General features: G+C 34.5%; 2 protein-coding genes across 8 annotated transcripts; both read right to left on the reverse strand.

Moving 5' to 3' along the window:
- Positions 1-2,684: 2,684 nt before the first annotated feature.
- On the reverse strand, positions 2,685-16,597 carry hnrnpd (heterogeneous nuclear ribonucleoprotein D). 4 transcript variants are annotated; one of them, XM_039758788.1, is made up of 8 exons: positions 16,267-16,597; positions 12,703-12,871; positions 10,616-10,777; positions 9,186-9,317; positions 8,739-8,838; positions 6,088-6,240; positions 4,309-4,403; positions 2,685-2,999 (listed from the first exon to the last, which is right to left on the reverse strand). In XM_039758788.1, exons 1-7 carry the CDS (start codon positions 16,419-16,421, stop codon positions 4,336-4,338), a joined length of 939 nt encoding a protein of 312 aa, XP_039614722.1. In that variant the 5' UTR covers positions 16,422-16,597; the 3' UTR covers positions 2,685-2,999; positions 4,309-4,335. The 4 variants fall into 4 exon arrangements, with proteins under 4 accessions (XP_039614722.1, XP_039614725.1, XP_039614724.1 ...); XM_039758791.1 differs by lacking the exon at positions 2,685-2,999 and adding an exon at positions 4,696-4,736 and having other exon boundaries at positions 4,320-4,403; positions 6,100-6,240; XM_039758790.1 differs by lacking the exon at positions 2,685-2,999 and adding an exon at positions 4,696-4,736 and having other exon boundaries at positions 4,320-4,403.
- Positions 16,598-19,405: 2,808 nt separating this feature from the next.
- Positions 19,406-24,214, reverse strand: hnrnpdl (heterogeneous nuclear ribonucleoprotein D-like). Of its 4 annotated transcripts, none has more exons than XM_039758794.1 (8): positions 23,998-24,213; positions 23,124-23,292; positions 22,870-23,031; positions 22,099-22,230; positions 21,919-22,024; positions 21,522-21,689; positions 20,803-20,897; positions 19,406-19,719 (listed from the first exon to the last, which is right to left on the reverse strand). In XM_039758794.1, the coding sequence occupies exons 1-7, from the start codon at positions 24,087-24,089 to the stop codon at positions 20,827-20,829; spliced, it is 900 nt and encodes a 299-aa protein (XP_039614728.1). In that variant the 5' UTR covers positions 24,090-24,213; the 3' UTR covers positions 19,406-19,719; positions 20,803-20,826. The 4 variants fall into 4 exon arrangements, with proteins under 4 accessions (XP_039614728.1, XP_039614727.1, XP_039614729.1 ...); XM_039758793.1 differs by having other exon boundaries at positions 19,406-20,415; XM_039758795.1 differs by having other exon boundaries at positions 19,406-20,897; positions 21,522-21,686; positions 23,998-24,214.
- Between the last annotated feature and the right edge of the window lie 3,259 nt (positions 24,215-27,473).

The following is a 27,473-nucleotide window of genomic DNA, read 5'->3' on the forward strand; positions in this document are numbered from 1 at the left end:
TTTCTCACGCTACAGACTGTGAAGTTCTTAAACACTTTAATGGAGTTGTTTATCTGGGTCTTCCCCTTCTATTTTTGTCTTGGTTAGATCCAGGTTCTCTCAAGACAGTAATAGACTTCTTTACATGAAATCTTCATTCAGTTTCTTGCCATTGTGTCTCAAGGCATAACCCTCAATCTGCCACAAAAAAAAAACACTTTATTTAGAAAGCAGTTTCAATTTGCCTATTTCTGAAACATTTCAATTTACATGTTTTGTTGAACAAAATAACAGGTTTCAGTGGTGCTAATGAAATTACAAAAGGACTCTCTAATAATTAATCCTATTTAAATATTTATTTGTTAAGAATAAGATAATTACTATTTAAATTGTTACTATATATTCACTTAGCTATTCTTTATTTTTAAATTATGCATTTATCTATTGCATTACAGTTTACCTGTCTTGCACATGTCCTGTGCTTATGTATATTTTGCTTTGCAGCCCTGTTGAACGTTATTTCATGCCACAACACTGTGTATAGCTGGTATGATACCAAAGCCACTTGACAAACTAAGAGAGTTGTTCAATAGATTAGATTACACTTTATTTGTCCCCAAGGGGAAAATAAAATTTTATAGAAGGTCGGTCAATAAATAAATAAAAATGCCCCTATACTTCTGGCTTGGATAGCAAATAGCTGCTACTGTCAATTACAGGCTTATAGGTGGCAGTAAGAGGAGGTCAGAGATGCTCAAGTAGAACTCCGAAGGAATGGCTGCAGAAAATAGGTTTTTCAGTCATAATAAATTAACAATCAGTTATTTAAGCAGAAATAGCCATTAGCAGCAGCAGTAATGTCAGCTGTATTTTTAAATCAATTTAATGCTATTTTGATAATCAAGGTATCAATTTCTATCACAAACATGAACATTTCTGGGTGATTCCAAACTTATGAACGCTAGTGTATTTAATAAAAATGTGATAATTGACTCTGTGATGAACTAAATATTAAAATACTCCAGCTTTTGAATCAGTTAACCAAGACCCTGAACACACATGAATGTTACACTATGCATACATTTTTTTAACTTATACAATGAAATGAGATCTGCTTGGTTTTAGACTTCAAGAATTTCAAAACATCATACAGGACACAAATGACTGACATAATTCTACGCTTCTTAGAACAAGTGTACCAGATTTAAACAATGCCTTGCACCCAGTGATGCTGAGCAGGACTGGATCCCTCTCGATACTGTAATTAGAATGCATAGTTTTATCAATGAACAGAGAGATAGCTTTTTTACACACTTCTGTGTAAATTTTATCTGCACTTTGTGATTCACTTGATTTGAGGGTTTAAAATTCTTATTAGCACTCTAGCTCTCTGATCGCCATAGTGCTCATCATTTATTTATTACCTGTAGCTACTGGTAGGTTTTCGGACTTAACAGGTAAAAACTTAAGAAAATTGAAATTAGCAACATTTTACTTTATTCACCAGTTTTGTTTTTAATACACTTCACTCCCTCTAAAAGGGACATTTACATGTTTAGTAATATTTTTCTCATATTAACTGGCCAACACATGCCCATAAAAGATTTGTAAACCAGATGCAGCTGAGCTAATTTAAACCTACAAAATGAAAGATTTTCAGTAAAGCACAATCCTTAAAAGTCAGTCTAATTTTCTAAAACAGAGAAAATGAAAATAATGTAAGACATTAAATAGCTTTAGTCTTATGTTTAGAAAGACACTAAACAACAAAACAGATGCTTTCAGATAATGCACCAACCTATTATTACATTTACAATGTAATTATAAACTTTAGTGAAGACTTCAACTATCAATGAAAAGTACCACATGATCACTGCTATATGTATAACTATGAACAAGTTACTTAAACCAATAACAAAAAAGAATTTCATTTCCATAGAAAACCTGGTAAGTGAAATGAATAAAGTCCAAAATCAAGAATCAGTGGAATGGGTCCAAGCAGTTGCAAGCTGTATTAATATTAAAGCAAACACAAAAGCCCAATGCCATACAATTCTGAAAGAACTAGTGCAGGAACAGTGTTTTCCACAAATAAAGCACACACATACAAAAGAGATGCATTTCAGAAAAAAGGGTTTTCCCCCCCAAAACTCAAACTGTAAAAGCATAAGAAAAAATATAATCAACATGTATACTAGAACTTTTTCTTAGTTTCCATCAGTGGCAGATGAAAGCATTCTGTTTTTCAGAACAACTAAACTCTGAGTATCTGCAACTTAAATAATAAAATATTGGTTCTGAATTAGTTCATGATTAAAGTAACAATATGCAGGAAACGTATACATGAAACACTAAAATTAATTAAAATGCATTAACTGTTTAACAGCAGAGTTGTGTAAATAAAAAGGTTCCATAACAATACATATTCACATTACAGAGTATGAAATTAATTCAAGTCCAACCAATAATTTACCTGAAATTAATTTTCTTCCACAGCACAAATACTTTTTTATATAAAAGTTCAGCAATCACCAGTATTTCTTTGCTGATCTGGCAGATTGCAAATCTGCTTGGACACATTCTAGAACACAAGTCCATAAATTGTCAATGAAGTCAATACATTTTTTCACAAAATAAAGTATGTCTCCTTTTTAAATATTCTTTATTTCCATAACCAAGAACAAAAAGATTAAACAAATACAAAATCCTTGTAGAAAAAGATTTATTTTAAAAAATGTACACAATTGTGTTTCACTTTTTATCACAATATACCTCAAAAACATGACTTCACAATAAAGAAAAATATACAGCACACTGTTGGCTGCTTTATAAGCATAGTGTTTGCAATAAGGAAATAAAAGTATTATATTAAAATTAAAAAAAGTAAGTGCACAAATAAACAAAGACTTGATTGAAACATACAAGGCCAAACGAAACACAAAAATGACAAAAAAAAGTCAGTCTAGTCTAAAAACCTCCTTTGAGGATCTTCTGCATGATGTGAAATACTGCTCCTTCACCTAAAAAAAGACCAATAATAAAAAAAACCTGTTAATAAGAATTTAAAACAAAATGGCTTATACACTCAAAATATATACTATAAAGGACCCCCAAAGATACTCATTTATGCAAATGTATAATTATATTTTTTATATAAATAAATATATATATTTATGTATGTATATACAGGAAATACAATTAGGCTTAAAAAACGAATAGTCCATAAGCTAGAAATCTTAAAAGTGCAATGAAAAACACAAGTGCTAATGTGTAAAAGAACAAAAACAAAACAAAAAAAGACAAAACAAAAAAATTACAGTATCTTCTGATTTTTATTTTATTCAAACTATAACAACGGACATATTCTATTTTCTAAATAATAATATGTTTTCTTGTAAAATTTAATTAGGTCACTTAATTATGTGTATCTTATTTAAAGATTTAAAAAATTTTTAGAGAACATGGGAGAAAAAAATAATGCAATAAATCTAATCGGTATTAGAAATATTAAATACAGAGAATCTCTTTAAATTAATGTAGTGAAAATCAATGCACAAAACATGTTTCAGCTTATGGACTACTCCATGAAATTACTGCTACAAGGGCTATAAAAACAAGAAAGGCAAGCATTACAAATAGATTAGAAATAAAATATATTAAGACACTGGAAAATCCAGAGAAAGCTGTATCCTTAGAAGAATAAACAGTTATTTTTTTTCAGTAAGCTGTCGTATTTAACCATTACATGGGGCCTGTAAAAAATAGTATTAAAATTATTTTAAGATATATTTATATAAAAAGCAAAGAAATAAGTGAAGGCAAAGCTTGAAGTATCCATTTTATTTTATAATGCTGATACAGGATGTTGGAAGAGACCATACCAAATGGCAGCATTCGAGAGCGTGAGCATCTCGTACCCTGTCCGCATTGAGCGGGCCTGTGAGAATCGTGAAGTCAGCGTGACACATGGCCTGCAATGAAGTTCCCGCTGGCGGGTACAAACAAGGTATAATGTCAGAGTTAGTAGACAACATTCTTCTTTCGATGTAATTCCTTAATTTGTACCCATTAGCAGTACTTTACCTGTTAACGTTACAGTTAAAAAAGGGCAAAAGCCTTAATAAGTTCACCACTGTTTTTTTAAAAAAAATAAAAAATAAAAAAAAAACTTCAAAAGCACACTTTATGTTACCATTACAGTTAGCACTTCAGGTGCTGTGAAACTTTAAAAAAATTTTAATTATATTCATTAATAAAAGATAAATATAATATGTATAATTATATTAATAAAAATTATGTATTTTAACCATAAACAATAGGTCAACATACCTGCTTATAAAAAGTAGGGAATATATTTTAGTATGGCTTGTAACTGTTTTGGTGACCACCTCGCCGTGGAGCTTTGCCATAACCACTCTGCTGATCTAGAGTTTAAAAAAAAAAAATAAAAAAATAAAAAATAAAATAAAATAGCCTAACATTACATCATAGGTCAAAGTATGCTCTTTTAATTGAAAGCGCTCACTGAATCACTGTAAACTGCAAAGAAATAATTTCAAAGAAAGAAAAAGCTTTAAAATGCAAACATTTTAGAAAAATGAAGAGGAAGAAAAGCTAGCTTGCTAAAGTATAAAAGTATAAAATAAATAAACAAAGAAAGTACCCCAAATTATAAGTAATTATAAGCTATCACAATGATAAAAATGTGTTACTCACACATGACCATGTAAGGCTGATTTCTAGTAGTCATTTTGGGCCTGGAGAAGACAAGATTCTTTGTAAGTCGTGATAGCTTATATCGGAATATAAAATAACTCCTAGATCTTGTTTCTCATGGAGCTTTCAAAACCACCAACTCCTGATGAAGTAACATTTGCAGTTTCAAAAGTGATCACATCTGACAAAGACATCTATGTGGTTACAAGAATGATCTCATGTTACAAACATCTAGAAAGTGACAAAAATGATCACATCTGAAGAAACCACCATTGTGTTTTCAAAAGTGATCACATCAAGAGAGCCCAACTATGTGGTTAACAGACCATACAAAATGAAGAAACCAACATAGTGAAAAAAGTGACCACAACTGACAAAGAAACCAGTCTAGCTACAATAGTGATTACATTTGATGAAGAGATTCTGCAATTTCAGAAATGATGAAGACACCTATAGGGTTACAAAATGATCACATCTGACAAAGACATTTTATGTGACATGATCACAACTTATGAAGAAACCAATGTAGCTACAACAGTGATCACATCTGACAAATTAACCTTAGCAGTTTCAAAGGTGATCACATCCGATTGAGAAGTGGGTGGTTTCCAACGTGAACACATCTGATGAACAGCCTGGTGATTTTTAACTGGATCAAATTGGATGAAAACTGTGCAGCTTCAAATGTGACCACACCTTATTATGAAATATCTGCAGATTCTAGTTAATGCTCTTGAAGAAATAAGATCTATACATTTTAGATTAATCCAATAAAAGATATCACAACCAAAGAATCTACACTACTATAAAAGAGACATTGTTGTGGTTTTGCTACAGAGTTTAAAAAAACAAAAAAATAAACAAAACAAAACAAAAAAACAAAAACAAATAAAACTAAATTATATTTGACCAATTCAAGCAATTCTATAACTAACCTTAGATAAAATAAGAATTGGCTGTAGTTTCTTAATGGATATTATAAACTAAATATGTATATTTAATACTTTGACATTCCTTTAGTTATACTTTATTATAATCATAGCATTATGCTAAAGTAATTCACTGTTGAATGAAAGACTACCACATTTCCCCTAACTGGAAAGGTTTGTGTTTTTTTTTTGTTTTTTTTTTTTTGTTTGTTTGTTTGTTTCAAAAGAAAACATTGAAAAAGTGGAAAACTTCCATTTTTCCATTATTTGAATCTTTTCAAAGTAAACCAACATCAGGTATCAATAATTGTGAAATTCACAGCAAAAACACAATATGATAAATGTTTGAACGATTTAGTGACAAACTATTAACTTAAAAAAACAAACAAAAAAACGAGATGTTGTGATGGTGGATCATTTTCTTCCTTTTATTGTGTGTGCTTTCACAAACAACTTTACATACTGCTGTAGTCACCATATCCGTAGTAGTTGTTATAACCATGGTAATCATAGCTGCCATATCCTCCATAGCCTTGGTTATTATAGCTGTAATTATAGTTGCCATATCCTTGATTCCAATAGTTTCCATACCCCTGGTTCCAATTTTGGCTTGAACCTGCAAAGCAAAATGTTGATATTGATCAAATAACAAAGGCTAAATAAATTATTCTATTGAATACACATTTATGAAAATTGTATTTAAATTTTGTCACTCTGAATTAATGCAAGGATATAGTTATAAAGATCAACATTTTTCACTCTTCACCTAAGTATTCAGCTGTGGCTGAGCAAAATAAGTGGGCAAGTAAAAGCAATAATTAGAAGCACTAGTATACCTTATACCTGCTGACAAAATAGCCCCAGAACTTTCTTGACATAGTCTATATGAGGAGGACAAAAGCATCAAGATTCGGCATAGAAAATATTTAACTATCATTCGTTGTCCCAATTTCAGTTTTTCTTAGTGAAAATGTGTTTCACTGAAAGATGTGGCTATCATAGCTAACACATCAGCGCTTGGGAGAAATACTCATTTGATAACACAACAACCCAGTGTAAGCAAATGGACCTACACAGTATAAAACAAGTACAAACACAAAAAAGCCAAATGAGGGCAAAATTCAAGTGAAATAATGCTAATTATTTGAGGGGGAAAACCCCACAATGAAATCCTTAGAAAATAAAAAGCAAATGGAGAGATGACTAGATGTATGGAAAGCTCAAGATCAGTAAACACTTTCTTCAACAGTTGTAACAGGTTTCTCAGCAGAACTTGATGTAAGACTGACAGACAAGTGTCAAAAAAGGTGACTAAAGAACAGGGCACTAGGAATGATTTAGTGCCTGAGAAACACCAAGAACTAATAAGCCAGATTCAGAAAAATTACTATTTACAGATAAAGCTAGTGAAGACCAATAGTTTTTGTCCAAAATTAAGAAACATACAGTGGGTATAGAAAAGAATCGCCCCTTTGAAATATTCCCTTTTTTTTTTTTTTTGGCTTTACAGCCTTATATGAAAACACGCAAACCAATATTTTTTCCAGCTTTAATTACTCAATGCAATCTATAACATCCAAGTGAAAGATATCACAGCTACAGTTCAGAAGAAATTTAAAAAACAACAAACAAGAAATATTGAAATGAATAAAGGATCATCCCCCTCCTAAACAATATTTGTAAACTCAATCAGGTGTAAGTAACCACCATTTCCACTGCAGACCACGGTTACTGGCTTCCACCTGTGATCAGTTGCAATCATTGTGATTAGTGAAGCATAAAACAGCTGTTCCTGGAGCATTCCCTTGCTTCCAATTGATTATGGGTGGCAAGCCACTTTCAAAAGATCTCAGGGATAGAGTTGTGGACATACATAAGGCAGGAGATGGATAGAAAAAAATCTCAAAGGCTTTATCAATCCCAAGGAGCACTGTAAAGTCCACAATAAAGAAGTGGCAAGTGTTTGGTACTACTAGGACCCTTCCTGGATGCAGTCGTCCCTCCAAACTGGATGGAAGAGCAAGGAGGAAACTGGTAAGAGAGGCTACCAAGAGCCCAATGGCCACTTTGAGGGAGTTACAGGATTTTATGGCAAAGAGTGGTCATTGTGTGCATGTGACAGCAATTTCACAAGCACTCCACAATTGTGGCTTGTTCAAGGGGGTCACAAGGAAAAAGCCACTTCTCAAGAAAGGCCACATTAAGGCTCGTTTGAGCTTTGCCAGAATGTACCTTGAAGATTCTGATGCCAAGTGGAAAAAAGGTCTTATGGTCAGATGAGACCAAAATCGAACTATTTGGCCTCAATACCAAACAGTACACCTGGCAGAAATCAAATACAGCTCACTCTCCTCAACACACCATACCTACAATAAAGCATGGAGGTGGCAGCATCCTGCTGAGGGGGTGTTTCTCTGCCGCAGGGCCTGGGGCTCTCATTAGGGCAGAAGGAAAAATGGATGGGGCAAAATATTATCAAATTCTTGAGGAAAACCTGCTAACTAACCTCTGCCAGAAAGTTGAAGATGGGCAGAATGTTTACCTTTCAACACAACGACCCGAAGCACACAGCAAAATTGACCACACAGTTGCTGATGGAGAAAAAAAAGTGAATGTCCTCGTGTGGCCCAGTCAGAGCCCAGACCTAAATCCCATTGAAAATATGTAGAAAGATTTGAAGATAGCAGTCCACCAATGCTCACCATCCAATTTGACCAAACTTGAACAGTTCTGTAAAGAAGAGTGGGCAAATATTGCTCAATCTAGATGTGCAAAGCTGATAGAGAAGTATCCTAACAGACTCAAGGCTATCATTAAAGCAAAAGGTGGTTCAACAAAATATTGACATTGGTCATATAATCCTTAATTATTAATTAATCTCAGTATGTCTTGTTTTGATTTTTTATATTTTTTCTTAACTGTAGCTGTGATATCTTCCACTTGGATATTATAGGTTGCACTGAGTAAGTAAAGCTGGGAAGGAATATTTTTTGTGTGTTTTTTCATTTATGGGATACTTTGAAAGGGGCGATTCTTTTCTATACCCACTGTATAAGAAATGTATTCCAATATAGTGTTACCTCTATGTTAATATTAAGGCAGTAGCTACATTACCTCCTCTTCCACGTGGTCTTGTTGTAAGACCACCTCTGCCTCCCCACTGTTGCTGTTGCTGTTGATACTGCTCTTTGGACATGGCAACTTTAATTTCACACTGTCAAAAGATAAATAAATAAATAAATAAATAAAACCCAGTAATTTCTAGATTTCTCTAGCTTCAAAAAATAAAAAATACATAACATAGACCACAGTAAATAGTACATTGTAACGAGGTCTTGATTAGTAATTAGCCTTCTGAGCTAATGAGTATGGATATATTGATCAAACAACTTTATTCACAAAATTTTCCAAAGTTAAACAAAACAATTCCCTACAATAGACATCACTAACACTTAGAAGACTTATTCTTTCTAAATGATACAGTGAATATTTTGAAAAGCATTAGCTTTCAAATACCTCTTTCACTGTATGACTAAAAACTTTAGTCTCAAAATAACCTACTTTACTTAGTCCAACATTATGGTATTTCTTTTCCATGATCTTCTTCACAGGTTCTTCTTCTTTAAATGTTATAAAGCAGAACCCTCGCCTTTTATTTGTCTTGTTTTCCATGGGCAACTCTATTGACTCAACCTACAGATAAATGAAAACCCAAATTATTTCACAATAATTAATATTGCATGGATACACAGTCATGTAATATTCACCTTTCTCTAGTACAGAATAGATAATATTTCTTAAAAAATATTAATTCAAAATTGATCCTAATACACTAAGCAATAAAAGAGGCTATACCTTGAAATAGATAAAATACATGTATAATCTGTAATGGATGAAAAGATTTCACACCACAGGATTCCAAGTAAGATGGTATCTCAAACTAAAGTTTATTTCTTAGCCTTATAACCAGAGATACAAACTACAATTCAGTTATGAGAGAAAATTACTACTTCTAATGGGAAATTATTTTGTCTCACAATGTATTGTTAGATTATCCTTACTTGCATTCTTATCCACATAATTAATTACCCAGGTTAAATAAAAAAGAATGCAAGATAATGTGTTGGGCATCATAAAGGAACTACACAAAATAATAACACTACTAAACACTTCTTATATTAAAAATAAATCTATAAGCATAAGATGTTTACATTAGTTAACAGTGGTAGCACATATTTGGTTTCTATTTACATGTACTTGATCAAAATCATCACAATAAAAAGTTTTCATGAACAACAGAGACAAATTGTAATATATTGCTAAAACTTAGAATTGTTTTCTATTATGTATGATGCATTAAACCAGACACAACAGTATATATTAATACAGCAAAACAAAACTGTATAATGATTATAGTCATCTACAAGTTTTAGAACAAACAGGAGAACCCCCTTTTTTCAACAAAACGTGCGGTCAATACTAACCTTAATCAAAATTTTCCTTGAGCTTCTATAAAGATGCAAGTATGAGTAATTGAGAATTTAGATATAGTCAAGAATAAAATGAGAACTGAACTTACATATTTTATAATTACAAAACTAAAACTATATTTTCAAATTATGGCCACCCATTGCTTTATTGCAGTATTAAATTTCACTGGAGCACAAAAATTGGCATGACCGCCAGCTGAAGAATTAGTGATGTGCGTGTTCTACTTCTAGTGAAGAAACACCCTTAGAGAACTAGCCATGCACCACACCCCATTGGACATGTATAAATAAAGTCGGTTGCTGCAATGAAGAACATATGCAAAACTAAGAGCAAAACAGCAAAGAAACAACTGGCTTCATTGAATATACTGTACATTATTAAGTGGATAGATACAGTATATTCTGTCATGATTTTTTTCTTTGTTTAAAGAAAGAAAAATAATCAGAGAGATGGAACAAATAAGGCAATATAGATAATGCAGTAAAGGAGAAGTATCGTACCTCTCCAAAACCACCAAAATATTCTCTAATTTTTTCTTCAGGTGTATCTGGAGAAAGGCCTCCAACAAATATCTTCTTAACAGGTTCTTTTGTTTTCATTGCCTTTGCTTTTTTAGGATCGATGACTTTTCCATTTAGTTTGTGTTCCTTTTGCTCCATCACCTAGAAAATAAAAACACCACGTAACAGTAAGTGATAAGTTAACTCTTTAAAGCCTGTATCATTAGGTGATGTTAGATATATACCTATAAATTTGCTTCAAAATGAGAATTATTACATTGTATTTCCTTAAAAATTCAGTACATGTACCAAAAGGCAATGCAAAATATTCAACTCTGAATTATGAATTTTGTCACTTGGACATGATCTATTACAGTCTTTTGTGGAATCTTTGCTTATTATGTCATTTCCATGTTATGAGCAACCAGGGTAACAGAGATATTTAACTGCTAACTCAACAAATCACAACAGATCAAATTAAGCAACAATAAAAAGCAATTCAAATAAAGTTGAATTTTCATTTCATCCAATACATTTAACATCAACTTTTGTTTTCTATAATTCTCCTTAGCAAAACCCCCCTGGCACCTACGCCAACTGTCACATCAAGCAAAATTACATTAACCATACAGGTACTTCCCCACCAACTGACAGACTAGACAGTAAAAGCCACTAGTCAAATACACTAATTTCAAGCAAATTGTAATATGTTCTTAACAATACTGGTTCTAGTTTAATATCAAAAATAAAAATGTTGTCAACTACTTGGAATTTCTGTGCAGCATATTGGATGACCAAGCTTGAAAACATTTTCACTTTTTAAATTTATCATTTTTTGTGTTTTGTGTTCAATCACATAAGCATAGAGAAACTAGGCATACAAAGCCTAAATACTTGTATTTTCTAACACTGTAAATGTCAATTTTTTTCAAATCAGTGACTTGAGTCTTATCCTATCACATCTTTCACACAGTATACTGTATGGTTTCTGCTTACAATCTAAGAAAGATGCCCAAATGCTGTGTCACAAGGGAGAACAAAACATCCTTATAGAGTGCTCCTTCCACACAGGCTTCCATCAATGTTACAAAAATAACATGAAAAAAATGTTTTTTTATTTGGGCAAACTGCCTGTTATGTGTTTATATTTAAAGCAAAGCACCATTAACAAAAATTATTTAGTTTTTTTTCCCCCAGCAAGAAGTAAAAATAAAGACATTAAATAGGCATGGCTCACTAGATACACAAAAATGCCCAACGTGAAAAAGTATATTGTCATTCTGTCTGCTCACTAACATTTTCATTGAGGGTAAGTAAAATGCTTTAGAGGCATCTTTTGCTAGCTATGGGAAAACTACATTTTGAAGACATTTATCTAAATAGTCTATCTCACACTACACACACATATATATATATATATATTTATATATATTATATATATATATTACAAAAACAAAACTGAAAACTGAATGGGAGCTCCTCTCTTATGTATTTGTTTACATGCTTAGTGGTCAGTTTATGCCACCCTGGGAGATATGCAAATCACAACTTTATTACTGTTGGCTTAAATAATTTCTTTAATGAATGAAATAAATAAAAAATCTAAACAAAAAGTTACTAATTACATCATTACAATAAGTGTGAGTTATTTGTGGTCATTCACAAAGAAAAAGTCAAACTCAATATAAATCACCTGACGTTCACCTTAGCCAAACTATACTCAAGTTTTTACAAATCTAGGTAAAATTCTGGCCTTTTTATCTTCCAGGATTTTTATTGAGTTCTATAACATTGTTTTCATATTTGCTAAAGGTATTGAGTTCAAAAAATAACATTTAAAAAGAGAAACAATCTTACTTTATAAGGAAAAATGATGAGGATCAGAATATATTAATATATAATATGTATGTTCATGTTGTTTATATTGCAACTATCTTATAAAAGATCTTTTACAGTGATTTCAAAATGAATACATAATTGTGCCTGACAACACAAAATTAGAATGCACAAAAACAAGCCATGCTAACTAAACAAAATCAACTATAATATGTTTTGTATGGATGTTGCTACTTAAATATAAGCCATACCTTATCGACACTGTCTGCTTCTTTAAATAATACAAAGCCAAATCCCCGTGATCTTCCAGTGATGGGATCCAATTTTAGTGTGCAGTCTACAACTTCTCCAAACTTGGAAAAATAATCTTTTAGATCCTTCTTTGTAGTATCCCAGCTGAGCCCACCTACAAACATTTTCCTGTTGAAAGAGTTTCACTGTTTAGTCTAGTGTAAATTTAAAGGAACAGACTTTATTTTTATTACATCTTAGTAACTACTGAGCAAAACAGGAAGTATTTCCCCAAACAACTGGCATTTGCTGTTACAGAGAGATTTTCAACATTAATTTACAATACAGGGGTATAGAGCAGATGATCATGGCAATACTTTTTTTCGGGTCTTTCAATGTCAAGAATGGAAAAACAAAAATACTGTGCAACCTAGATCTTTACCAGTAGGCCATAAAATTATGTACAACCATTAGTTTACCACTAAAATTATGAACAATACATTATTTGATTTTTAACTGTATTTTCATTCACTTCTTGGTTTGTTGACATGTTGACCTTTGACCAAGTGAATCCTCCAAGCTATTGGACACGACAAGAGTCATAATTTCAATCTCTCTTGTTTTCAGCTTTATATCAACAGCCTTAATTCACAGTTGCCAGCCTTGTCCATGACCTCTTTCTACTCCAGACACTTGTGTTTTTTTTTGTTGTTTTATTTAATACAACTTAGGGATCCAAAAGTGTTTTCTTCTTGAGGAATTGAATAGCAAATTTCATGCAAATGCTGTACATTTGTACTTTAGCATGTGTTCCTTCCAGGGCAGGAAATAATTTAAGATGCAATATTTGCCTCCACAAACTGAAACCAGGAGCTGTTTGCAAAATATAAAAGAACATCTTACCTTATCAGAACAATGAAAGTGACTTGTTTAGACTCATTAATTGCAGAACAAAAAATAAAAATTAAGCAGTGTTCATATTCAATTTCCTGTCTTTTTATTACATAATGTTAAAACATGAACAATACATTGATAAGAAAAAACATGGTATGTATAATTCAGTGGTAATTAATGTGTTTCAGACCACATACCAGTTAGCTAAACTTAAAAACAAGGTAGTTCACCTACATGTGACAACAGGCATATGATAGCACAATTCAACATTAACATTGATGCATTTAGTATAATAAAGGTCTTTATTTGAAATATACTAAAATTCTAGTCCAGTGTTGTTGGCTCTACATTTCAAAGTCTCAAAATTCAGTCAGTCAACACACTAACATGCAGCCTGGCAGTCAACATAGGCGAAGAGTTAAAAGGATTGAGGTGGGCTCTGTAGGCTGGCATGAAGGCGAATTTAAGGAAGACCCACAGAGTAACTGATAAAAGTTTGAATACATAGGGAACAGGTCTCAAAAAGTGTCAGAAAGAGAGATGGAGACCACAACAAGTCAACACAAATGGAGTACACGTTGTTACTATACGACAGGGAGTCAAACTAAGAACCTTGAGGGCAGCAGTGGCTGCAGGTTTTCATTACAGCCACTTTATTAGTAACTAATTAATTCTGTTAAAGAAACAAACTTCTTCTGCCTTGATTTTAATTAACTTAAACAATAAGATGCAATCTGGACCAAATCCTTAAGGGGAAAAATCGTTCATTTTGGGGGCATTCTACTCTTTGACCCTAATTACTTCTGTTGCTGGTTCTCTTTAATTATGTTTCAAAAATGTGGCCTTTTCACAAAACTGAGCCTCATAACAGTGTGAAACTCCCACTCTTTATTAGACCTGCTTAATCTATGTTAATACTCAAGGGGAAAGTGCCTAAACCTTCTGTATCAAGTACAGGGCAGTAATATTTGGTAAGCTGGATGAAACATGGAACTTCTTCTCTTGCCTGTGTGAGTTTGTATCTAGAACCTGTACATCCCAAATACAGCATACAGAGGATAAAATTCCTCGTTGGCTGACCCTATTGTGGCCAGCCAACCAGCAAACATGATGTAGAATTTGCAGATGCCAAGGCTTCTCTCTCAGGGATTCATTACAAGAGTAACTGAAATACACCCACAAGCCTGACTAATTAGCCCAAAGGGACAAAAACAGTCTGCATGAGGTATGTTTCACATAAACATTTTGTAAGGGCTGGTGTAAGCATTAAGTATAAGAATGCAATTCTAAATAGCAGAATGCAGTACATTAAATATGACACAAATAAACAACTGGGCAAATGTTATTCAAATATAAACAAATATTTATACATGCATAACAGTAAACAGTATGTAATCCTAACAAGACTAGTGCTAGAAAAAGGCAGGGCAGGCACTGGTTTGATTATCCAAGCAAATGCCAGTGTATCACATAGTATGTAACTTCATGGGGACCCTTCCCTGCCCACCAATATCACATACTAAAATGAACATGCTCTGATCTATAAAAGGCACAGGCTCTTAGATGCCATATAATACAAAAATGAATGTGCTGTTACCTACATTTATAGATGACACATAATACTAGTATCAATGAGCTCCTATCTTCAGGGTGGACTGGTCCTCAGGTAAAACTCATTAAGCTTTGCAACAAAGAACAAGATGTTGCTAACCCATTGTTGTGCCAGTGATTGTGTTCCAATGTAATATTTTTTGTAAGAATTTTCAGAGGGGGGCACTACTAGTAGTATCAGTTAAACACACTTTCACACCAAAGATAGCAAGGTGAACTGTATGTTGTTGTTGTTTATAAGAAAAAAACTGAAAATATATGTATATGAAGAAGACTTTTTTTTCACATAAAAACAACACAGAACAAGCAGATTAGCCACACATATGGTTAATAAAACTGTTTAGCTTACAGCAGCCGTGATCATGATACATATGGGTAGCTATAAAAAAAAAAAATAATAATAAGCAAACTATCACAAAAATTACATCTGTAAGATTTCATAAACTGTTCTATATGTATATATATGTGTGTGTGTGTGTGTGTGTGTGTGTGAGAGAGAGAGAGAGAGAGCGAGCACAACTGCACGGCCTTTTAGGCAGGTACAAGGAGGGGAGGAAAAGAATGACGTAAGAAGGTGCGCGATGCGGCATTACAGAGGGACTAAACCACGCCCATAGAATGAGAGGGTGTGGCCATCATTCTGTAGCATCTCTGATCTCCGCTAAATGTCAGATTACGAAATGCCAGTGTAACGCCGCAGAGACGGCGGCACAAGAGGATACTTCACCACAATAAATTCACACACTGAGAAACAAACTTATTTTGCCGATATCTGTTGAGATTAAAACGAAACATTTTTAAAGTTTCAAAATGTCGTCCGGCTTCTCACGTGGGTGGTTTAATTTTTACAGGTACCGATAAGAAGATGACATGCATTAAACCAAATAATCAGTCGCGTGCCAAATTGAAGGGAGGGTACACATTTACTAACATCAACATTCGCTGAATTCAGATAATTATAAATAAATAATGGTGCTAGCCGGTAGAAGGAACAGACAAATTGGGAGCATCAAGAGTTGACTGCGCCCATTTTATTAAAACATTTAAACAGCCAGCCGTGCCACTGTTCTCACTCTCACCCTTCGTCTTCTTCGTTTTTACTGGCATCGATTTTGGCTCCCTCCGAGTCTCCGGAGGCGCTTTCCACCACTGCTTGAACCTCTCCGCAGCTGTCTGCCGCCGCCTCCTCCATCTTCAACACCGCCTCCTCTCCGACGTGTTGCTCCTCGGACATGGCGCTCGTTCTGTGGCTTGTTTAGGTGTTTAATGTCGGGTAAAGCAGAGATATATTCTAAATAAATAAATAAAAAATAAACACACGAGAACTTCTTCTCGGGTTAGATATCTAGATCTTTATTTATTCCGAGCCGCACAGACTAATGGCGCCGATCACAAAATGGCGGCAACTCGGAAGTGACGTTTTCGACGTCCTTTCGTTACAGGCGCTTCCTTGATGACAATACCTCAACGTCAGCAAACATTTTTTTAATAGAACGTCTGTGCTCATGCGCATCGCCACAATACAATCTTCGTTTTGACCTGCAGGTAATTAGCGATTCTTTATCATCTTAAGCCAAGTTTCTTGTGGCAAACTGACCCCGATCTTAAAGTGCAAGTTTTGTTTGTATCTTTGTGTTAATCTTAGCAAAATACCGAACATCTTAGCTTTGGCTTTACTGTGTCACCACGATTACTACTTTTAAGTATGTGAATCTTTGGCATAGCCAGGTTGTCCCCGAAATACTAACGCTGGTATTTAATCAACTCATCCTTCATTTTATTTACATACATGACATTCTGTGTCCCCGAAATACTAACGCTGGTATTTAATCAACTCATTCTTCATTTTATTTACATACATGACATTTTAAGCGGTCTTATCCCAGTGAACGATGCGGGAGCTCGAGCCTATTCGGGTCGCGTCAAACTGAGGACCAACAACGAACGAGGAAGGCCGAGACCCTAGAAAGAGAATCGCCAGTAATCCTAACCTGTGCTATCTTTGGCATGTAGGATGAAATTCACAACTAGGACACTAGATCTGTGAAGCACTGGCGCTTAATGTCCTCTCATGGAAAGCTTTAACAACACGTTTGAGTAAACTTCTTAACATCCATATTACAAGTGCTGTTCAGCCGAGCTTGCTGGGATCACAGGCGGTACTCGCACGCAAATACACGTTTGAAAGTAATTCTTTAAATGTACTTTTCTAGGTGGTATGGTGCCTTATATAACTATTGCTTGACAAATAACCGTTTCGTTCTGGGAAGGGTTATTCAGGCTTCCAAAAGGTCCGTAATAGATACACGTTTTTAACGCATATAAGGTACTGACTAATCATTAAAACCTGAACTTATAATAATGTACATCAAATCAGAAATCAAAGCAAAGCCAATGCATGTTAGTTTGTTTGGTGATGTTCCACTGACCTCCGAATTCGCGTGGTCACCAGGCGATAGGCTTAGTAGTGCCTTGCACCAGATGCTTCGGTTATGTGGTTAAAGGATCTGTGGTTTCATTCTGGGAAGGGTTATTCAGGCTTCCAAAAAGGTTCGTAATAGATACACATTTTTAATGCATATAAAAGTACTGACTAATCATGAAAACGTTAACTTATAATAATGTACATCAAATCAGAAATCAAAACAAACACAATGCAGGTTAGTTTGTTTGGTGATGTTCCACTGACCCCCAGACTCGCGTGGTCACCAAGCGAAAGGCTTAGTAGTGCCCTGCACCAGATGCTTCAGTTATGTGGTTAAAGGATCTGGGATGGTAATTCGAAGGATGCTGGTTCGTATCCGACCAGTAACAGAATGAATGCTATCCCGTTGCGCCTTTGTACAAGTAACAGAGCCCAAAACTCCGTAGAAAGTCGGGTAATTGTAAATGACTAAGTAAATTATTACAATGCTTGCTTGGATAGGCTCAAGTTACCCAAAACCCCTGCTCAGCACACAGATAAACCACCAACCCAAAGACATTTCTTGCTGAGTAGAGTTCATATATTTCCCAGCTGTTAATTATCCACAGCAGGGGCAGATCCTCTGATGGCTAGATTTCACGTTGAATGTGATGAAGTGACTTCAATGTTGCTAACCTAACGCGCGCACACACACGTAGAGACGTCCCTCTCAAGAAAACATTTTCTGTACCAGTTTTGTAAATTGTACAATTTCATGCATTTACTGAACGCAATAAAAAAGGCCCAATGACCAATTTGGGACGTGAAAAATTAAAAGCATCACTTAAGTTGTACAATATCCAAAAAGCCAGATGTGACCACTTTCCTTCCACCTTGTAACAATGTTCAACGCTGGAGCATTATGTAACACTATTCAGTATTAACAATAGTTGAACTGTATAAGAGATGTTTGTCAATTATTTGTTAATAGTACAAGAGATGTTTGTCAATTATTTGTTAAGAGTACAATCACTTTTTTTCACACTCAGTAAAATGAATTCCAGTGTACCCAACAACCCACGTATTTCTTTTTTACGAGCATGGTTAGGTCAACCTGATTAGCTCTTGTGTTTGTTGTACAATGCTGTTAAATACACTGATTTGGGAAATATACTTAAAATGTTAGGGCTCCCATAAAAGAAAACACAAGTGTAGTTTTATAGTTCCAAGGGTTGCTACAGACTACAATGATGTCACTCACTCTGGTCAGTACTGATTACATATGACATTGATATTAGTAAAAAGCCAACACCAAGACAAATTTTATTGATCACTTTAACCAACTTCAATTATTCAAGTCATTTCCCTACTACATTTAGATGAGATAGATTACAGTCTTTCTTGAAAACACCACCTTAAGGTAGATTTGGCATCACTGGATTCGAGAATGTTGAATTTGCACCAAAAATTACTCAACAGAAAGTATGAACTGGACCCAGAAATAAAATGGCAGCATAAATCTTCAGAAAATATTTAACCTCTTGGCAAATCAGTATTTGCTAGAAAATAATCCATGTACCAATTACTTAACTCACTTAAAATGTGTATTAATACTGGTACTAATTGATGAACTAAATGCACCATTTAATTTCATGGTCCAGTATAGTTTGCAGTAATTTCAGGAACAGCCATCAATTAAAAAAATCAATTAGGCAGGCAAAGGGCAGCATTTGTTGTAATAAAATAGAAAAAATGTATTTTCCAATAAATTCCAGATAAAAAAAAGCTTATTAGTAAATAATGACAAAGTAACACAGGATCATTCCCCCTTTAATTTTCTCTTGGTTGCAAAAAAAAAAAACAAAAAAAAAACGAGTTACATAAAAAGGAACAGAACACATTACAAAACAAATAAGAATTAACAACAGCCACATGGCAGATGGGAAAAATTTCAGTAACAAAATTAGAAATTCTGAATGGCTATTTACAAACTGGACACTTGCTGTAACACCATGTATGATGAACTTGTTTATAAACAAAAGGTCATCAAAAAAAAAAAAAATTAAAAAAGGACTAGAATCTCTCTGCTACCAGGAAAACGAGCAGAACCACCATCCGAATCTCCCACCTGTAAGAAAAAGATAAAATGCATGTTAGGAAATAACAGAAAATGATACTAAAGGTGTCGAAAGCTGCATTAACTTCTTTTGCTGTCAACTTTCATTATTACATTTATTTTCAAATTAAAGATCATATGTACACCATTCTAAGTTAATAAATTAAAACTACTTATAAATATGCAACTTCCCAACTTGCTGTCAAAAATATGACAATTTATTCCGAAAGATTTCACAATTCAAAAATATATGGCAGAAGATTTACTTTAAAGGCCTGTTTACATATGATCTTTAACAAACTATTTTAAGAATTGAGATCTTGTTTATCGTTTGATGGTTTCTCTATTAGCTATGAAGAAAAAAGCAAGCATTAAAGTTTAAGCAATTAAAAAAATTATCACAGAAGGTCCAGAACTGAAATAAAAACATGACTCTAAAAATAAAGAGAATACAATTAAACATGAAAGTGATTTAAGATTTTATTTTTAAATAGAATCCTGCAAAAAACAATTTATAAATTGTTAAAAAAACCATTTTCAAATAAAGTCTGTAGTTTCCATTTTAATCTTTACGCTGGTACAGGAAGTTGGAAGAGACCATACCACAGGACAGCGTTTTCTTGTGCATGCCTTGCTCTCTGCCCGCTATGTGCGACCCCCAGAGAATGACGTGGTCAGGGTGACACACGGCCTGCAATGAAGTTCCCGCTGGCAGGTACAAACAAGGTACAATATCAGAGTTAGGAAGAAAAAAGTAGGTCCTTAATTTGTACCCTTTAGCAGTACTTTACCTGTTAACATTGCTAAAAAGTCTCTTTTAAGTTATCTCCTTAAGAAAAACCTGTTATCAAAACAAAAACTACAGAAAAACGCTTATGTTTTTCTGGAGGCTAGAAGACAAAACTGCTAACCAAACTGTTATGTTAAAGATCTATAGACATAAATTTAAACAACACACTCAAAAAAAGCTATATGCATGGTTAAAAATCACCGTGAAAACTTCAGCTTTTAAAAAGTAGTTTGAGGGTTGTCTATTGATCTTTAAAGTTACATTTTAGTTAAAAAACGTGTCTATAACAGTTAAATTATTCTTACCTAAACTTCAAAATCAGTTTCAGTTCAGTATGGCTGGTAATTATTTTGATGAGTTGTCCCTCCCCTGGATGCTTTGCCATAACTACTTTGTTGACCTAGAGAACAAAGTGTAAATGAGAAAAGAAAAAAAAAAAAAGAAAAGGAAAAAAAGACCCGATATAGCTATTTCATTTCTACAAGGAAATATGTACACCTATAGTCAATACAATATAATACTCACTAAGCTGTACTGTCCTGTCACTCAAGCCTTACAATCCACATGTCCTCAGCAAAGCTCAATCTAAATTTAAACTGAATGTTGGGCAAAAACGGAAGAAATCCATATCTCATTTCTCCCGATATGGCTGACCCAAGTAATAATTAAATTTTGCATATGCATGCGGCCACTAGAGATTTAGACATTAAAGGAGCTACAAATGAACGTTCTAAACACACACAAAAAAAAAAAAAACCAAAGAGCAATAGAAAAATATTTATTACCATAGTAAATTTTGCAAACCTACCCAAATAGCAAACTAGAATAGACTCCTATGAACAGTAAAATTCTTTTTGAATACAGAATGAGGAAGTGAACACATTCAAAGACTACAAAGTATACAACATGTACTGGCTTATGATATGTTTATTTAGTTGTAGAATTTGAAAAAACACCTTGTGATGATCACAACTGACATCTTAAAGCAAGTTATTTATAATTAACAAACATCAACTGAACATACCATTGTAGTCACCATAATTCTGGCCATATCCATAGCTATTATAGTTATAACCAGAATAGTCGTAGCCAGTGTATCCACTGTACCCTTGGTTGTATCCATTTCCATAACTTCCATAACCCTGACTGTAATAATTTCCATAGTTCTGGTTATAATTTTGACTTTGACCTGCTAAAATAAAACAAACAAGGCTCACTCAAATAGAACTCAAAACTACAAGATATGAGAGAGAATTAAAAATTGAGATTTAAACTTATGCATACTGTATCATAATCCAGGACAGTACTGAACTTGAAATGTGAACGACTACTGTAATTTAACACTATAGTACTTTTAACAATTTATATATGTGAAAGATGCATAAGTTTTGTCAAGTCAAAAAAAGAAAACAGATGCTTACCCCCCCTTCCACGACCTCTTGATCCACCCCTGCCAAATGACCCTCTGTCACCCCTCTGTTGCTGCTGTCTGTAAACTTCTTTAGGTTGTGCTACTTTTATCTCACACTGCAAATAAAAGCATTATATTAAAAATAGCCAGTTGCTTCCAAAAAATAAATAAAATAAACACACATGAATACCTTTCCAGATCCAATAACATGATATCTGTTTTCCAACAGCTTCTGAACTGGGTCTTCATCTGCATAGGTAACAAAACAAAATCCTCTCCTTTCATTAGTTTTTGTGTCCTTGGGGAGTTCAATACTTTCAATCTGTAAAAGCAACATTTTTTTTCTCAATTGTGGGAAATTTGTTTTTTACCAGACCCTACTTGGAATATTGCAAAGCCAAAATAACATTTGTATATAGCTAGAGATGTGTTCTCAGAATATATTAGCAACATTTAAGTTTCAATTAATCTTTCACATGCTAACTCATTTCCACCTAATGTGACTTTTAATCTAATTTTTCCTACATCAGGCTAAGATGGAGGGGAAAAAGACTAATCATAAGTGCCACATACTCTATGTAGCGCAAAACAATCAGATGATCAATTACAAAAAAGCCAGCAGAAATGGCAACTGGCAAAGTCAAGGCAGGCCACAAGTGACCATGAGCTATGACAAACAAAATGTAAGGGATTCATAACCAGTGTAAAATGCATGTTTTCTTCTACACGTGTAGCTATTAACAGATCTCTACATACTAGCAATGCATAGATAGTATAAATACATCCATCAAAAATATGCCTGTCCAGATAATCACTCAACTAACAATGTGGATCAATTCAACACACCAATTGTACTATGGTGAGATTCAGATATGGGCGGAATAGGACTAGAACTGCAGGAATTGTTCAAATTCTGAACAGCAAATCCATTCAAGAAAAAAAAAAAGATCAAGTCACTCACAGTTCCAAAACTTCCAAAATACTCTCTGATCTGATCTTCAGAAGTGTCTGGACTCAATCCTCCGACAAATACTTTCTTGGGGGGCTCTTTGCCTTTTATTGCCTTGGCTCTTTTTGGGTCAATAAGCTTCCCGTCTAATTTATGTTCTTTCAACTCGAGGACCTAAAGGTTGGAGAAATAAAGCACTTTTAACAAAACTAATAAAAAAAAAACAAAAAAAACAGGTTTGAAGTGGTAAATTTTCTTGCACTTACCCGGTCAACACTGTCAGAATCTTTGAAAAGCACAAATCCAAACCCCCTCGACCTTCCTGTGATGGGATCTGTCTTGATTGTGCAGTCAACCACTTCCCCAAATCGTGACAGGTAATCCGTCAGATCTTTCTTGCTCGTGTCCCAACTAAGCCCTCCAATAAATATTTTCCTGAAATGAAACAATTCGCTTTTTAAGAAATGATTGTGTACGGAAGAATCTGTGCCATCCTTTAAAAAAAAAAAAAAAAACCCAGGGACCTCTTTCCTGCAAATCAAGAACTTAAACAGCAACTGCCACCTTTGATGTTACGAACCGTATATTATACGTATATTGGGCAAAACGAAGTTTCGTTCATTGGTCGGGGAGAGTTTAGTCGCTAGTGCAAAACGCGGTCACCGCGGTAAACATTAAATGCGGCTATTCACTACTTGCACGCCAAAGCCGTCCATCATGGCGGAAAAGGTGGAGCATTAAAATCGCCATACTGCAATCATGGCGCGACTGGTGTCACATGTTATGCGGCTCCCAAAAAGGTCCTGACGTAATTGAAACACTGTCTGGCCACCCTCCCCCAATGACAAAAGTAGGTCAGCGTTTCACCTACAAAACAAAAGTACAGGATACGATTACGTCTGTTATGCCCAAAAAATTATGTTTCTCAAAATACATCAGCCCTGCATGGAAATAAAATGTGAAGTATTTGTTCAAAAGGGCATATTTTTAAGTCGTTCTTTTTTAACCATATACAGTCAAGAACAATCTACCTAAATAATATATAACTTTTCAAAATTTCACGTTCCGTTAGCGAGGTGAACAAAGTGCAAATTATCGCCATTTTCTAACGTTTCCATTGGCGCACAGGACGTCGCTTACCCATCGTCTTGCTGGTTTTTGCTGGCGTTGATCTTCGACCCTTCTGGAAATTCATCCACGTTAAGAGCGACCTGTCCTTCGGTCTCCATCATTATATACAAAGAAGGTTCAATGTATTAAAATAACTGAAACTACCTAAAAATGCTAGCCACCACGAAGAAGAATAAACGTGCACCACAACCCAATGTAAAATGGCCTCGAGAAGGCTGGTGAAAGAAAAGTGAGTTGCCGTAATAGAATCGCGTGACAAACATGACCCAATCACATTCTTTCAAAGATAGGCAATGGGCGGAGTTGAGGAGTGAGGATCTCGCGTTATCATAGCAGGTTATCGACAATGGCGCCTCTTGTTTTGCTTTAGGAATGTAGAGCATTATTGAGTTTTCGCGTGGTTTACCAGCGACCAGAAATAAAGTGATTGTAACAAGACACGAATTAAAATAAAACCAGACAGTCAAATGTGATGGATTCAGTATTTTCTTACTTTTGTAATGTACTTGGTCGGAAAACAACTACAGTAAAACAATACTGAGCTCGTGTGAGTAACCGAAAGAACAAGTTTATCTTAGACTGGATAATAAGTAGCTCCACGGTCTTCGTCCCGCTCAAGATCTTAGAAGCACGGTGTTGCATATAAGTAGCGTTTTTTTTTTTTTATAAAAAAATGCTGCATGAGAAAAATAAACTCCACTATTAAATATGTATTATCACAAAATAAAGAATTTTTGTGAACGCATAATAGTTGAATATGAGCGATGAATTGAACCATAAGAGATCGTAATATAATTTTGACAATTGGGTCTGGTGAACTACATGCAAATGTTATTTTGGCTTCGCATCTAATGTGCATTCCATAAAATATTTTGGTTTACTTGCTCAGCGCCAGCCGGTCACGAATGAATTAGCACAAAGGCGATATTAACCTTTCAGTTTTTCGAGTGCCTTTTTCCATTGTTAGGACAGCAATTGATTCCTATTTCAGCATGGGAAGCCAGTTCGTCGAAGAGTAGTTTATATCATATATATCCAGTTAACGTAACATACATCGTTTTCAGATTCCAGATAATGTGAATGGATGAACACCTCTCAGTGAACAAAGTAGGGTTCGGCAGCAGCGCTTTGCACTTATGGCACTGTGTTCCCAAATTATTAATTTGTACAATTCATATAATTGCTTTTCCATTTATGTGACCATTAGAACCTTGGTCATTTCTTCATGGTCTTTTTATGTACTGGATAATGGTCTAAAATACAACATTACAATAAAACCTTAACTGGCCCTGGTCTTCTTTTTATCAGTTTACTGAGTTATAGATTCTGTACATAATATATGTGCATCTGCAAAGGATAAAAAGCTAAAGATTATTTCCATGCTGAAAAGAAGGTAAAAGACTGGCTGTAAAGTCTTTACTTTGTGTCTTTGCTATGAACAGAATAAATATAAAAATATTGGTTATTTAAGATCTCTTGCCTTACATGTATCCTTAGTGTTCCTCCTTCATGTTTATTTGGTATTTTCAAGTGTCTTGGCTTCTCTATGTCGATCGCCTTCCTGTAAAGCTTCTTAGATGATGTCATTTTGAGATGCTTTTTGACCACCACCAATGGTAGATGTGTCTCATTTACCCACAGTGAAATAATCATTAGTATTTTCCCAAGAACTTCTGTCTTTGCAAGTGACTGTCAGTATTCATTCAATGTTTTTCCTCAGTATGTATATTATGTTTGGGCCTCTTTTGCCTACACATGTATTAGCACAGGCAGCCATCTATACCTTGCATTGCCCCATTTGAATATTTCAGAACAAAACATCGTCTGTGGTGTTCCACTGTACAAATAAGGGAATCTGTGCAAAATTTGATGGAGATAGATTCAAAGGTGTGGATTTGTATATTGGACACACTCGGGCAGGGGAAAGTTCACAAAGAATATACAAACTGCAACCAATCTGAACCCAATGGATTCATGAGCAATCTGCACTTCCCTAATTTACAGAGTAAATTTCTTCTCCTTATTGTTTGGCTGTTGATTAATGAAAAAAGAAACAAGGGTTCTGAACCTTAAAATGAAAGACAATTAAAATTATAGCAAAGGTAGCATTTTTCATTCGCAGCAGTAATTTGTCATTTATTTAAGAATGTCTGGAATGAAGACCTGCAGGCGCTCCTGCTTTAAGAGAATAGGAATGGGGTTGCTGGAAAATCAAAATATATTGCTTGTCAGATTGTGACAATGGCAGTCATAAAGTAAGTGAGCAAAATCTGACTGAGAGAAGGCTGAGCTACTCTTGATGTGCCTACAGGTTCCCCATGAAATATCCTTATTACAAGGCAGTGCGGTGTAGTGGTTAAGGCTTTGGACTTCAAACCCTGATGTTGTGGGTTTAAATTCTGCTACGACAATGTACGACCATGAGCAAGTCACTTGACTTACCTGTGCTCCAATTGGAAAACCAAAAGAAATGTAACTTTGTAAGTCGCCTTGGATAAAGGCATCAGCCAAATAAGTAAATGTACATAAATGCAAGGGACTCAAGCTTAGAAAGAATTTGCACCTTCACTGGAATACTGTGTTTCTTGGAAGTACTGCTCTCAAGGGTGGGATGTTGATGCTGATAATGGCTCATGAGCTCAAAAAGGGTCTAAGCAATCTGAAAATGTTCTTGCTGCATAATGCACTGCTGGAGAAGTCCACTAGTACAACAAATGGCATGTCCTCTTACTCTTCAAAGATTTCTGCCCATATTGTTTATATGGTAAACACACTGCCATAATTGGTTATTAAAGATGCTAGACCAGTGAGGTGAATATTACATTGTAACTAAGTGATACTTGAAATAAGAAGAAAAACAACATGATGTATTTTAGTATTGTGTATGTTTTTACATAAATTGAATTATCCAGTCCTTCTGTTACATGCTCTCAATCAGTCTTTCTGCATTTTCCTCCTGCTGGCCTGTATCATTATGTTATGTCATTCTCATGTTGGTTGTCATAGTTCTCGTTCCTTTTTAATGGTTTCACACTTGATGTTAGCTAAACTTATTTACTTTGTTTATTATTGCTTTACATGTAATATAAATCTTGTGCCATTATGATTAATGCTGCATTCATCATATGCCAGAAATGGGAAGTCAAAAGTCACAATTGCATTATTTGTGACCGCCATGTGTTTGTGCGACACAAGTTGGAAAGTAAATATAGATGCCCCATGGAAGCAGGTGTTTGGTTGGTGTTCCAGCAACAAATTCTAATTAAGAGTTACATAGATTAACTCCAAGAAGACATAGGAGAGCAAGAAAGGTGTAAAAATTATGTTGTCATGTCTGAAAAAGATTTTTATGCTCTTGGCATCGCTAAACAGTACTCTGTCAGCTGGGAAGCTGCAATTAAAACCACTGCAAAGTACAACCAGTAGTGCTTATCAAGTATCAGTTAGTCCATTACTGTTTGTTCTGGTAATGTTACCATTTACCT

This window comes from Polypterus senegalus, chromosome 7, assembly GCF_016835505.1.
Source record: "Polypterus senegalus isolate Bchr_013 chromosome 7, ASM1683550v1, whole genome shotgun sequence".
NCBI lineage: Eukaryota > Metazoa > Chordata > Cladistia > Polypteriformes > Polypteridae > Polypterus > Polypterus senegalus.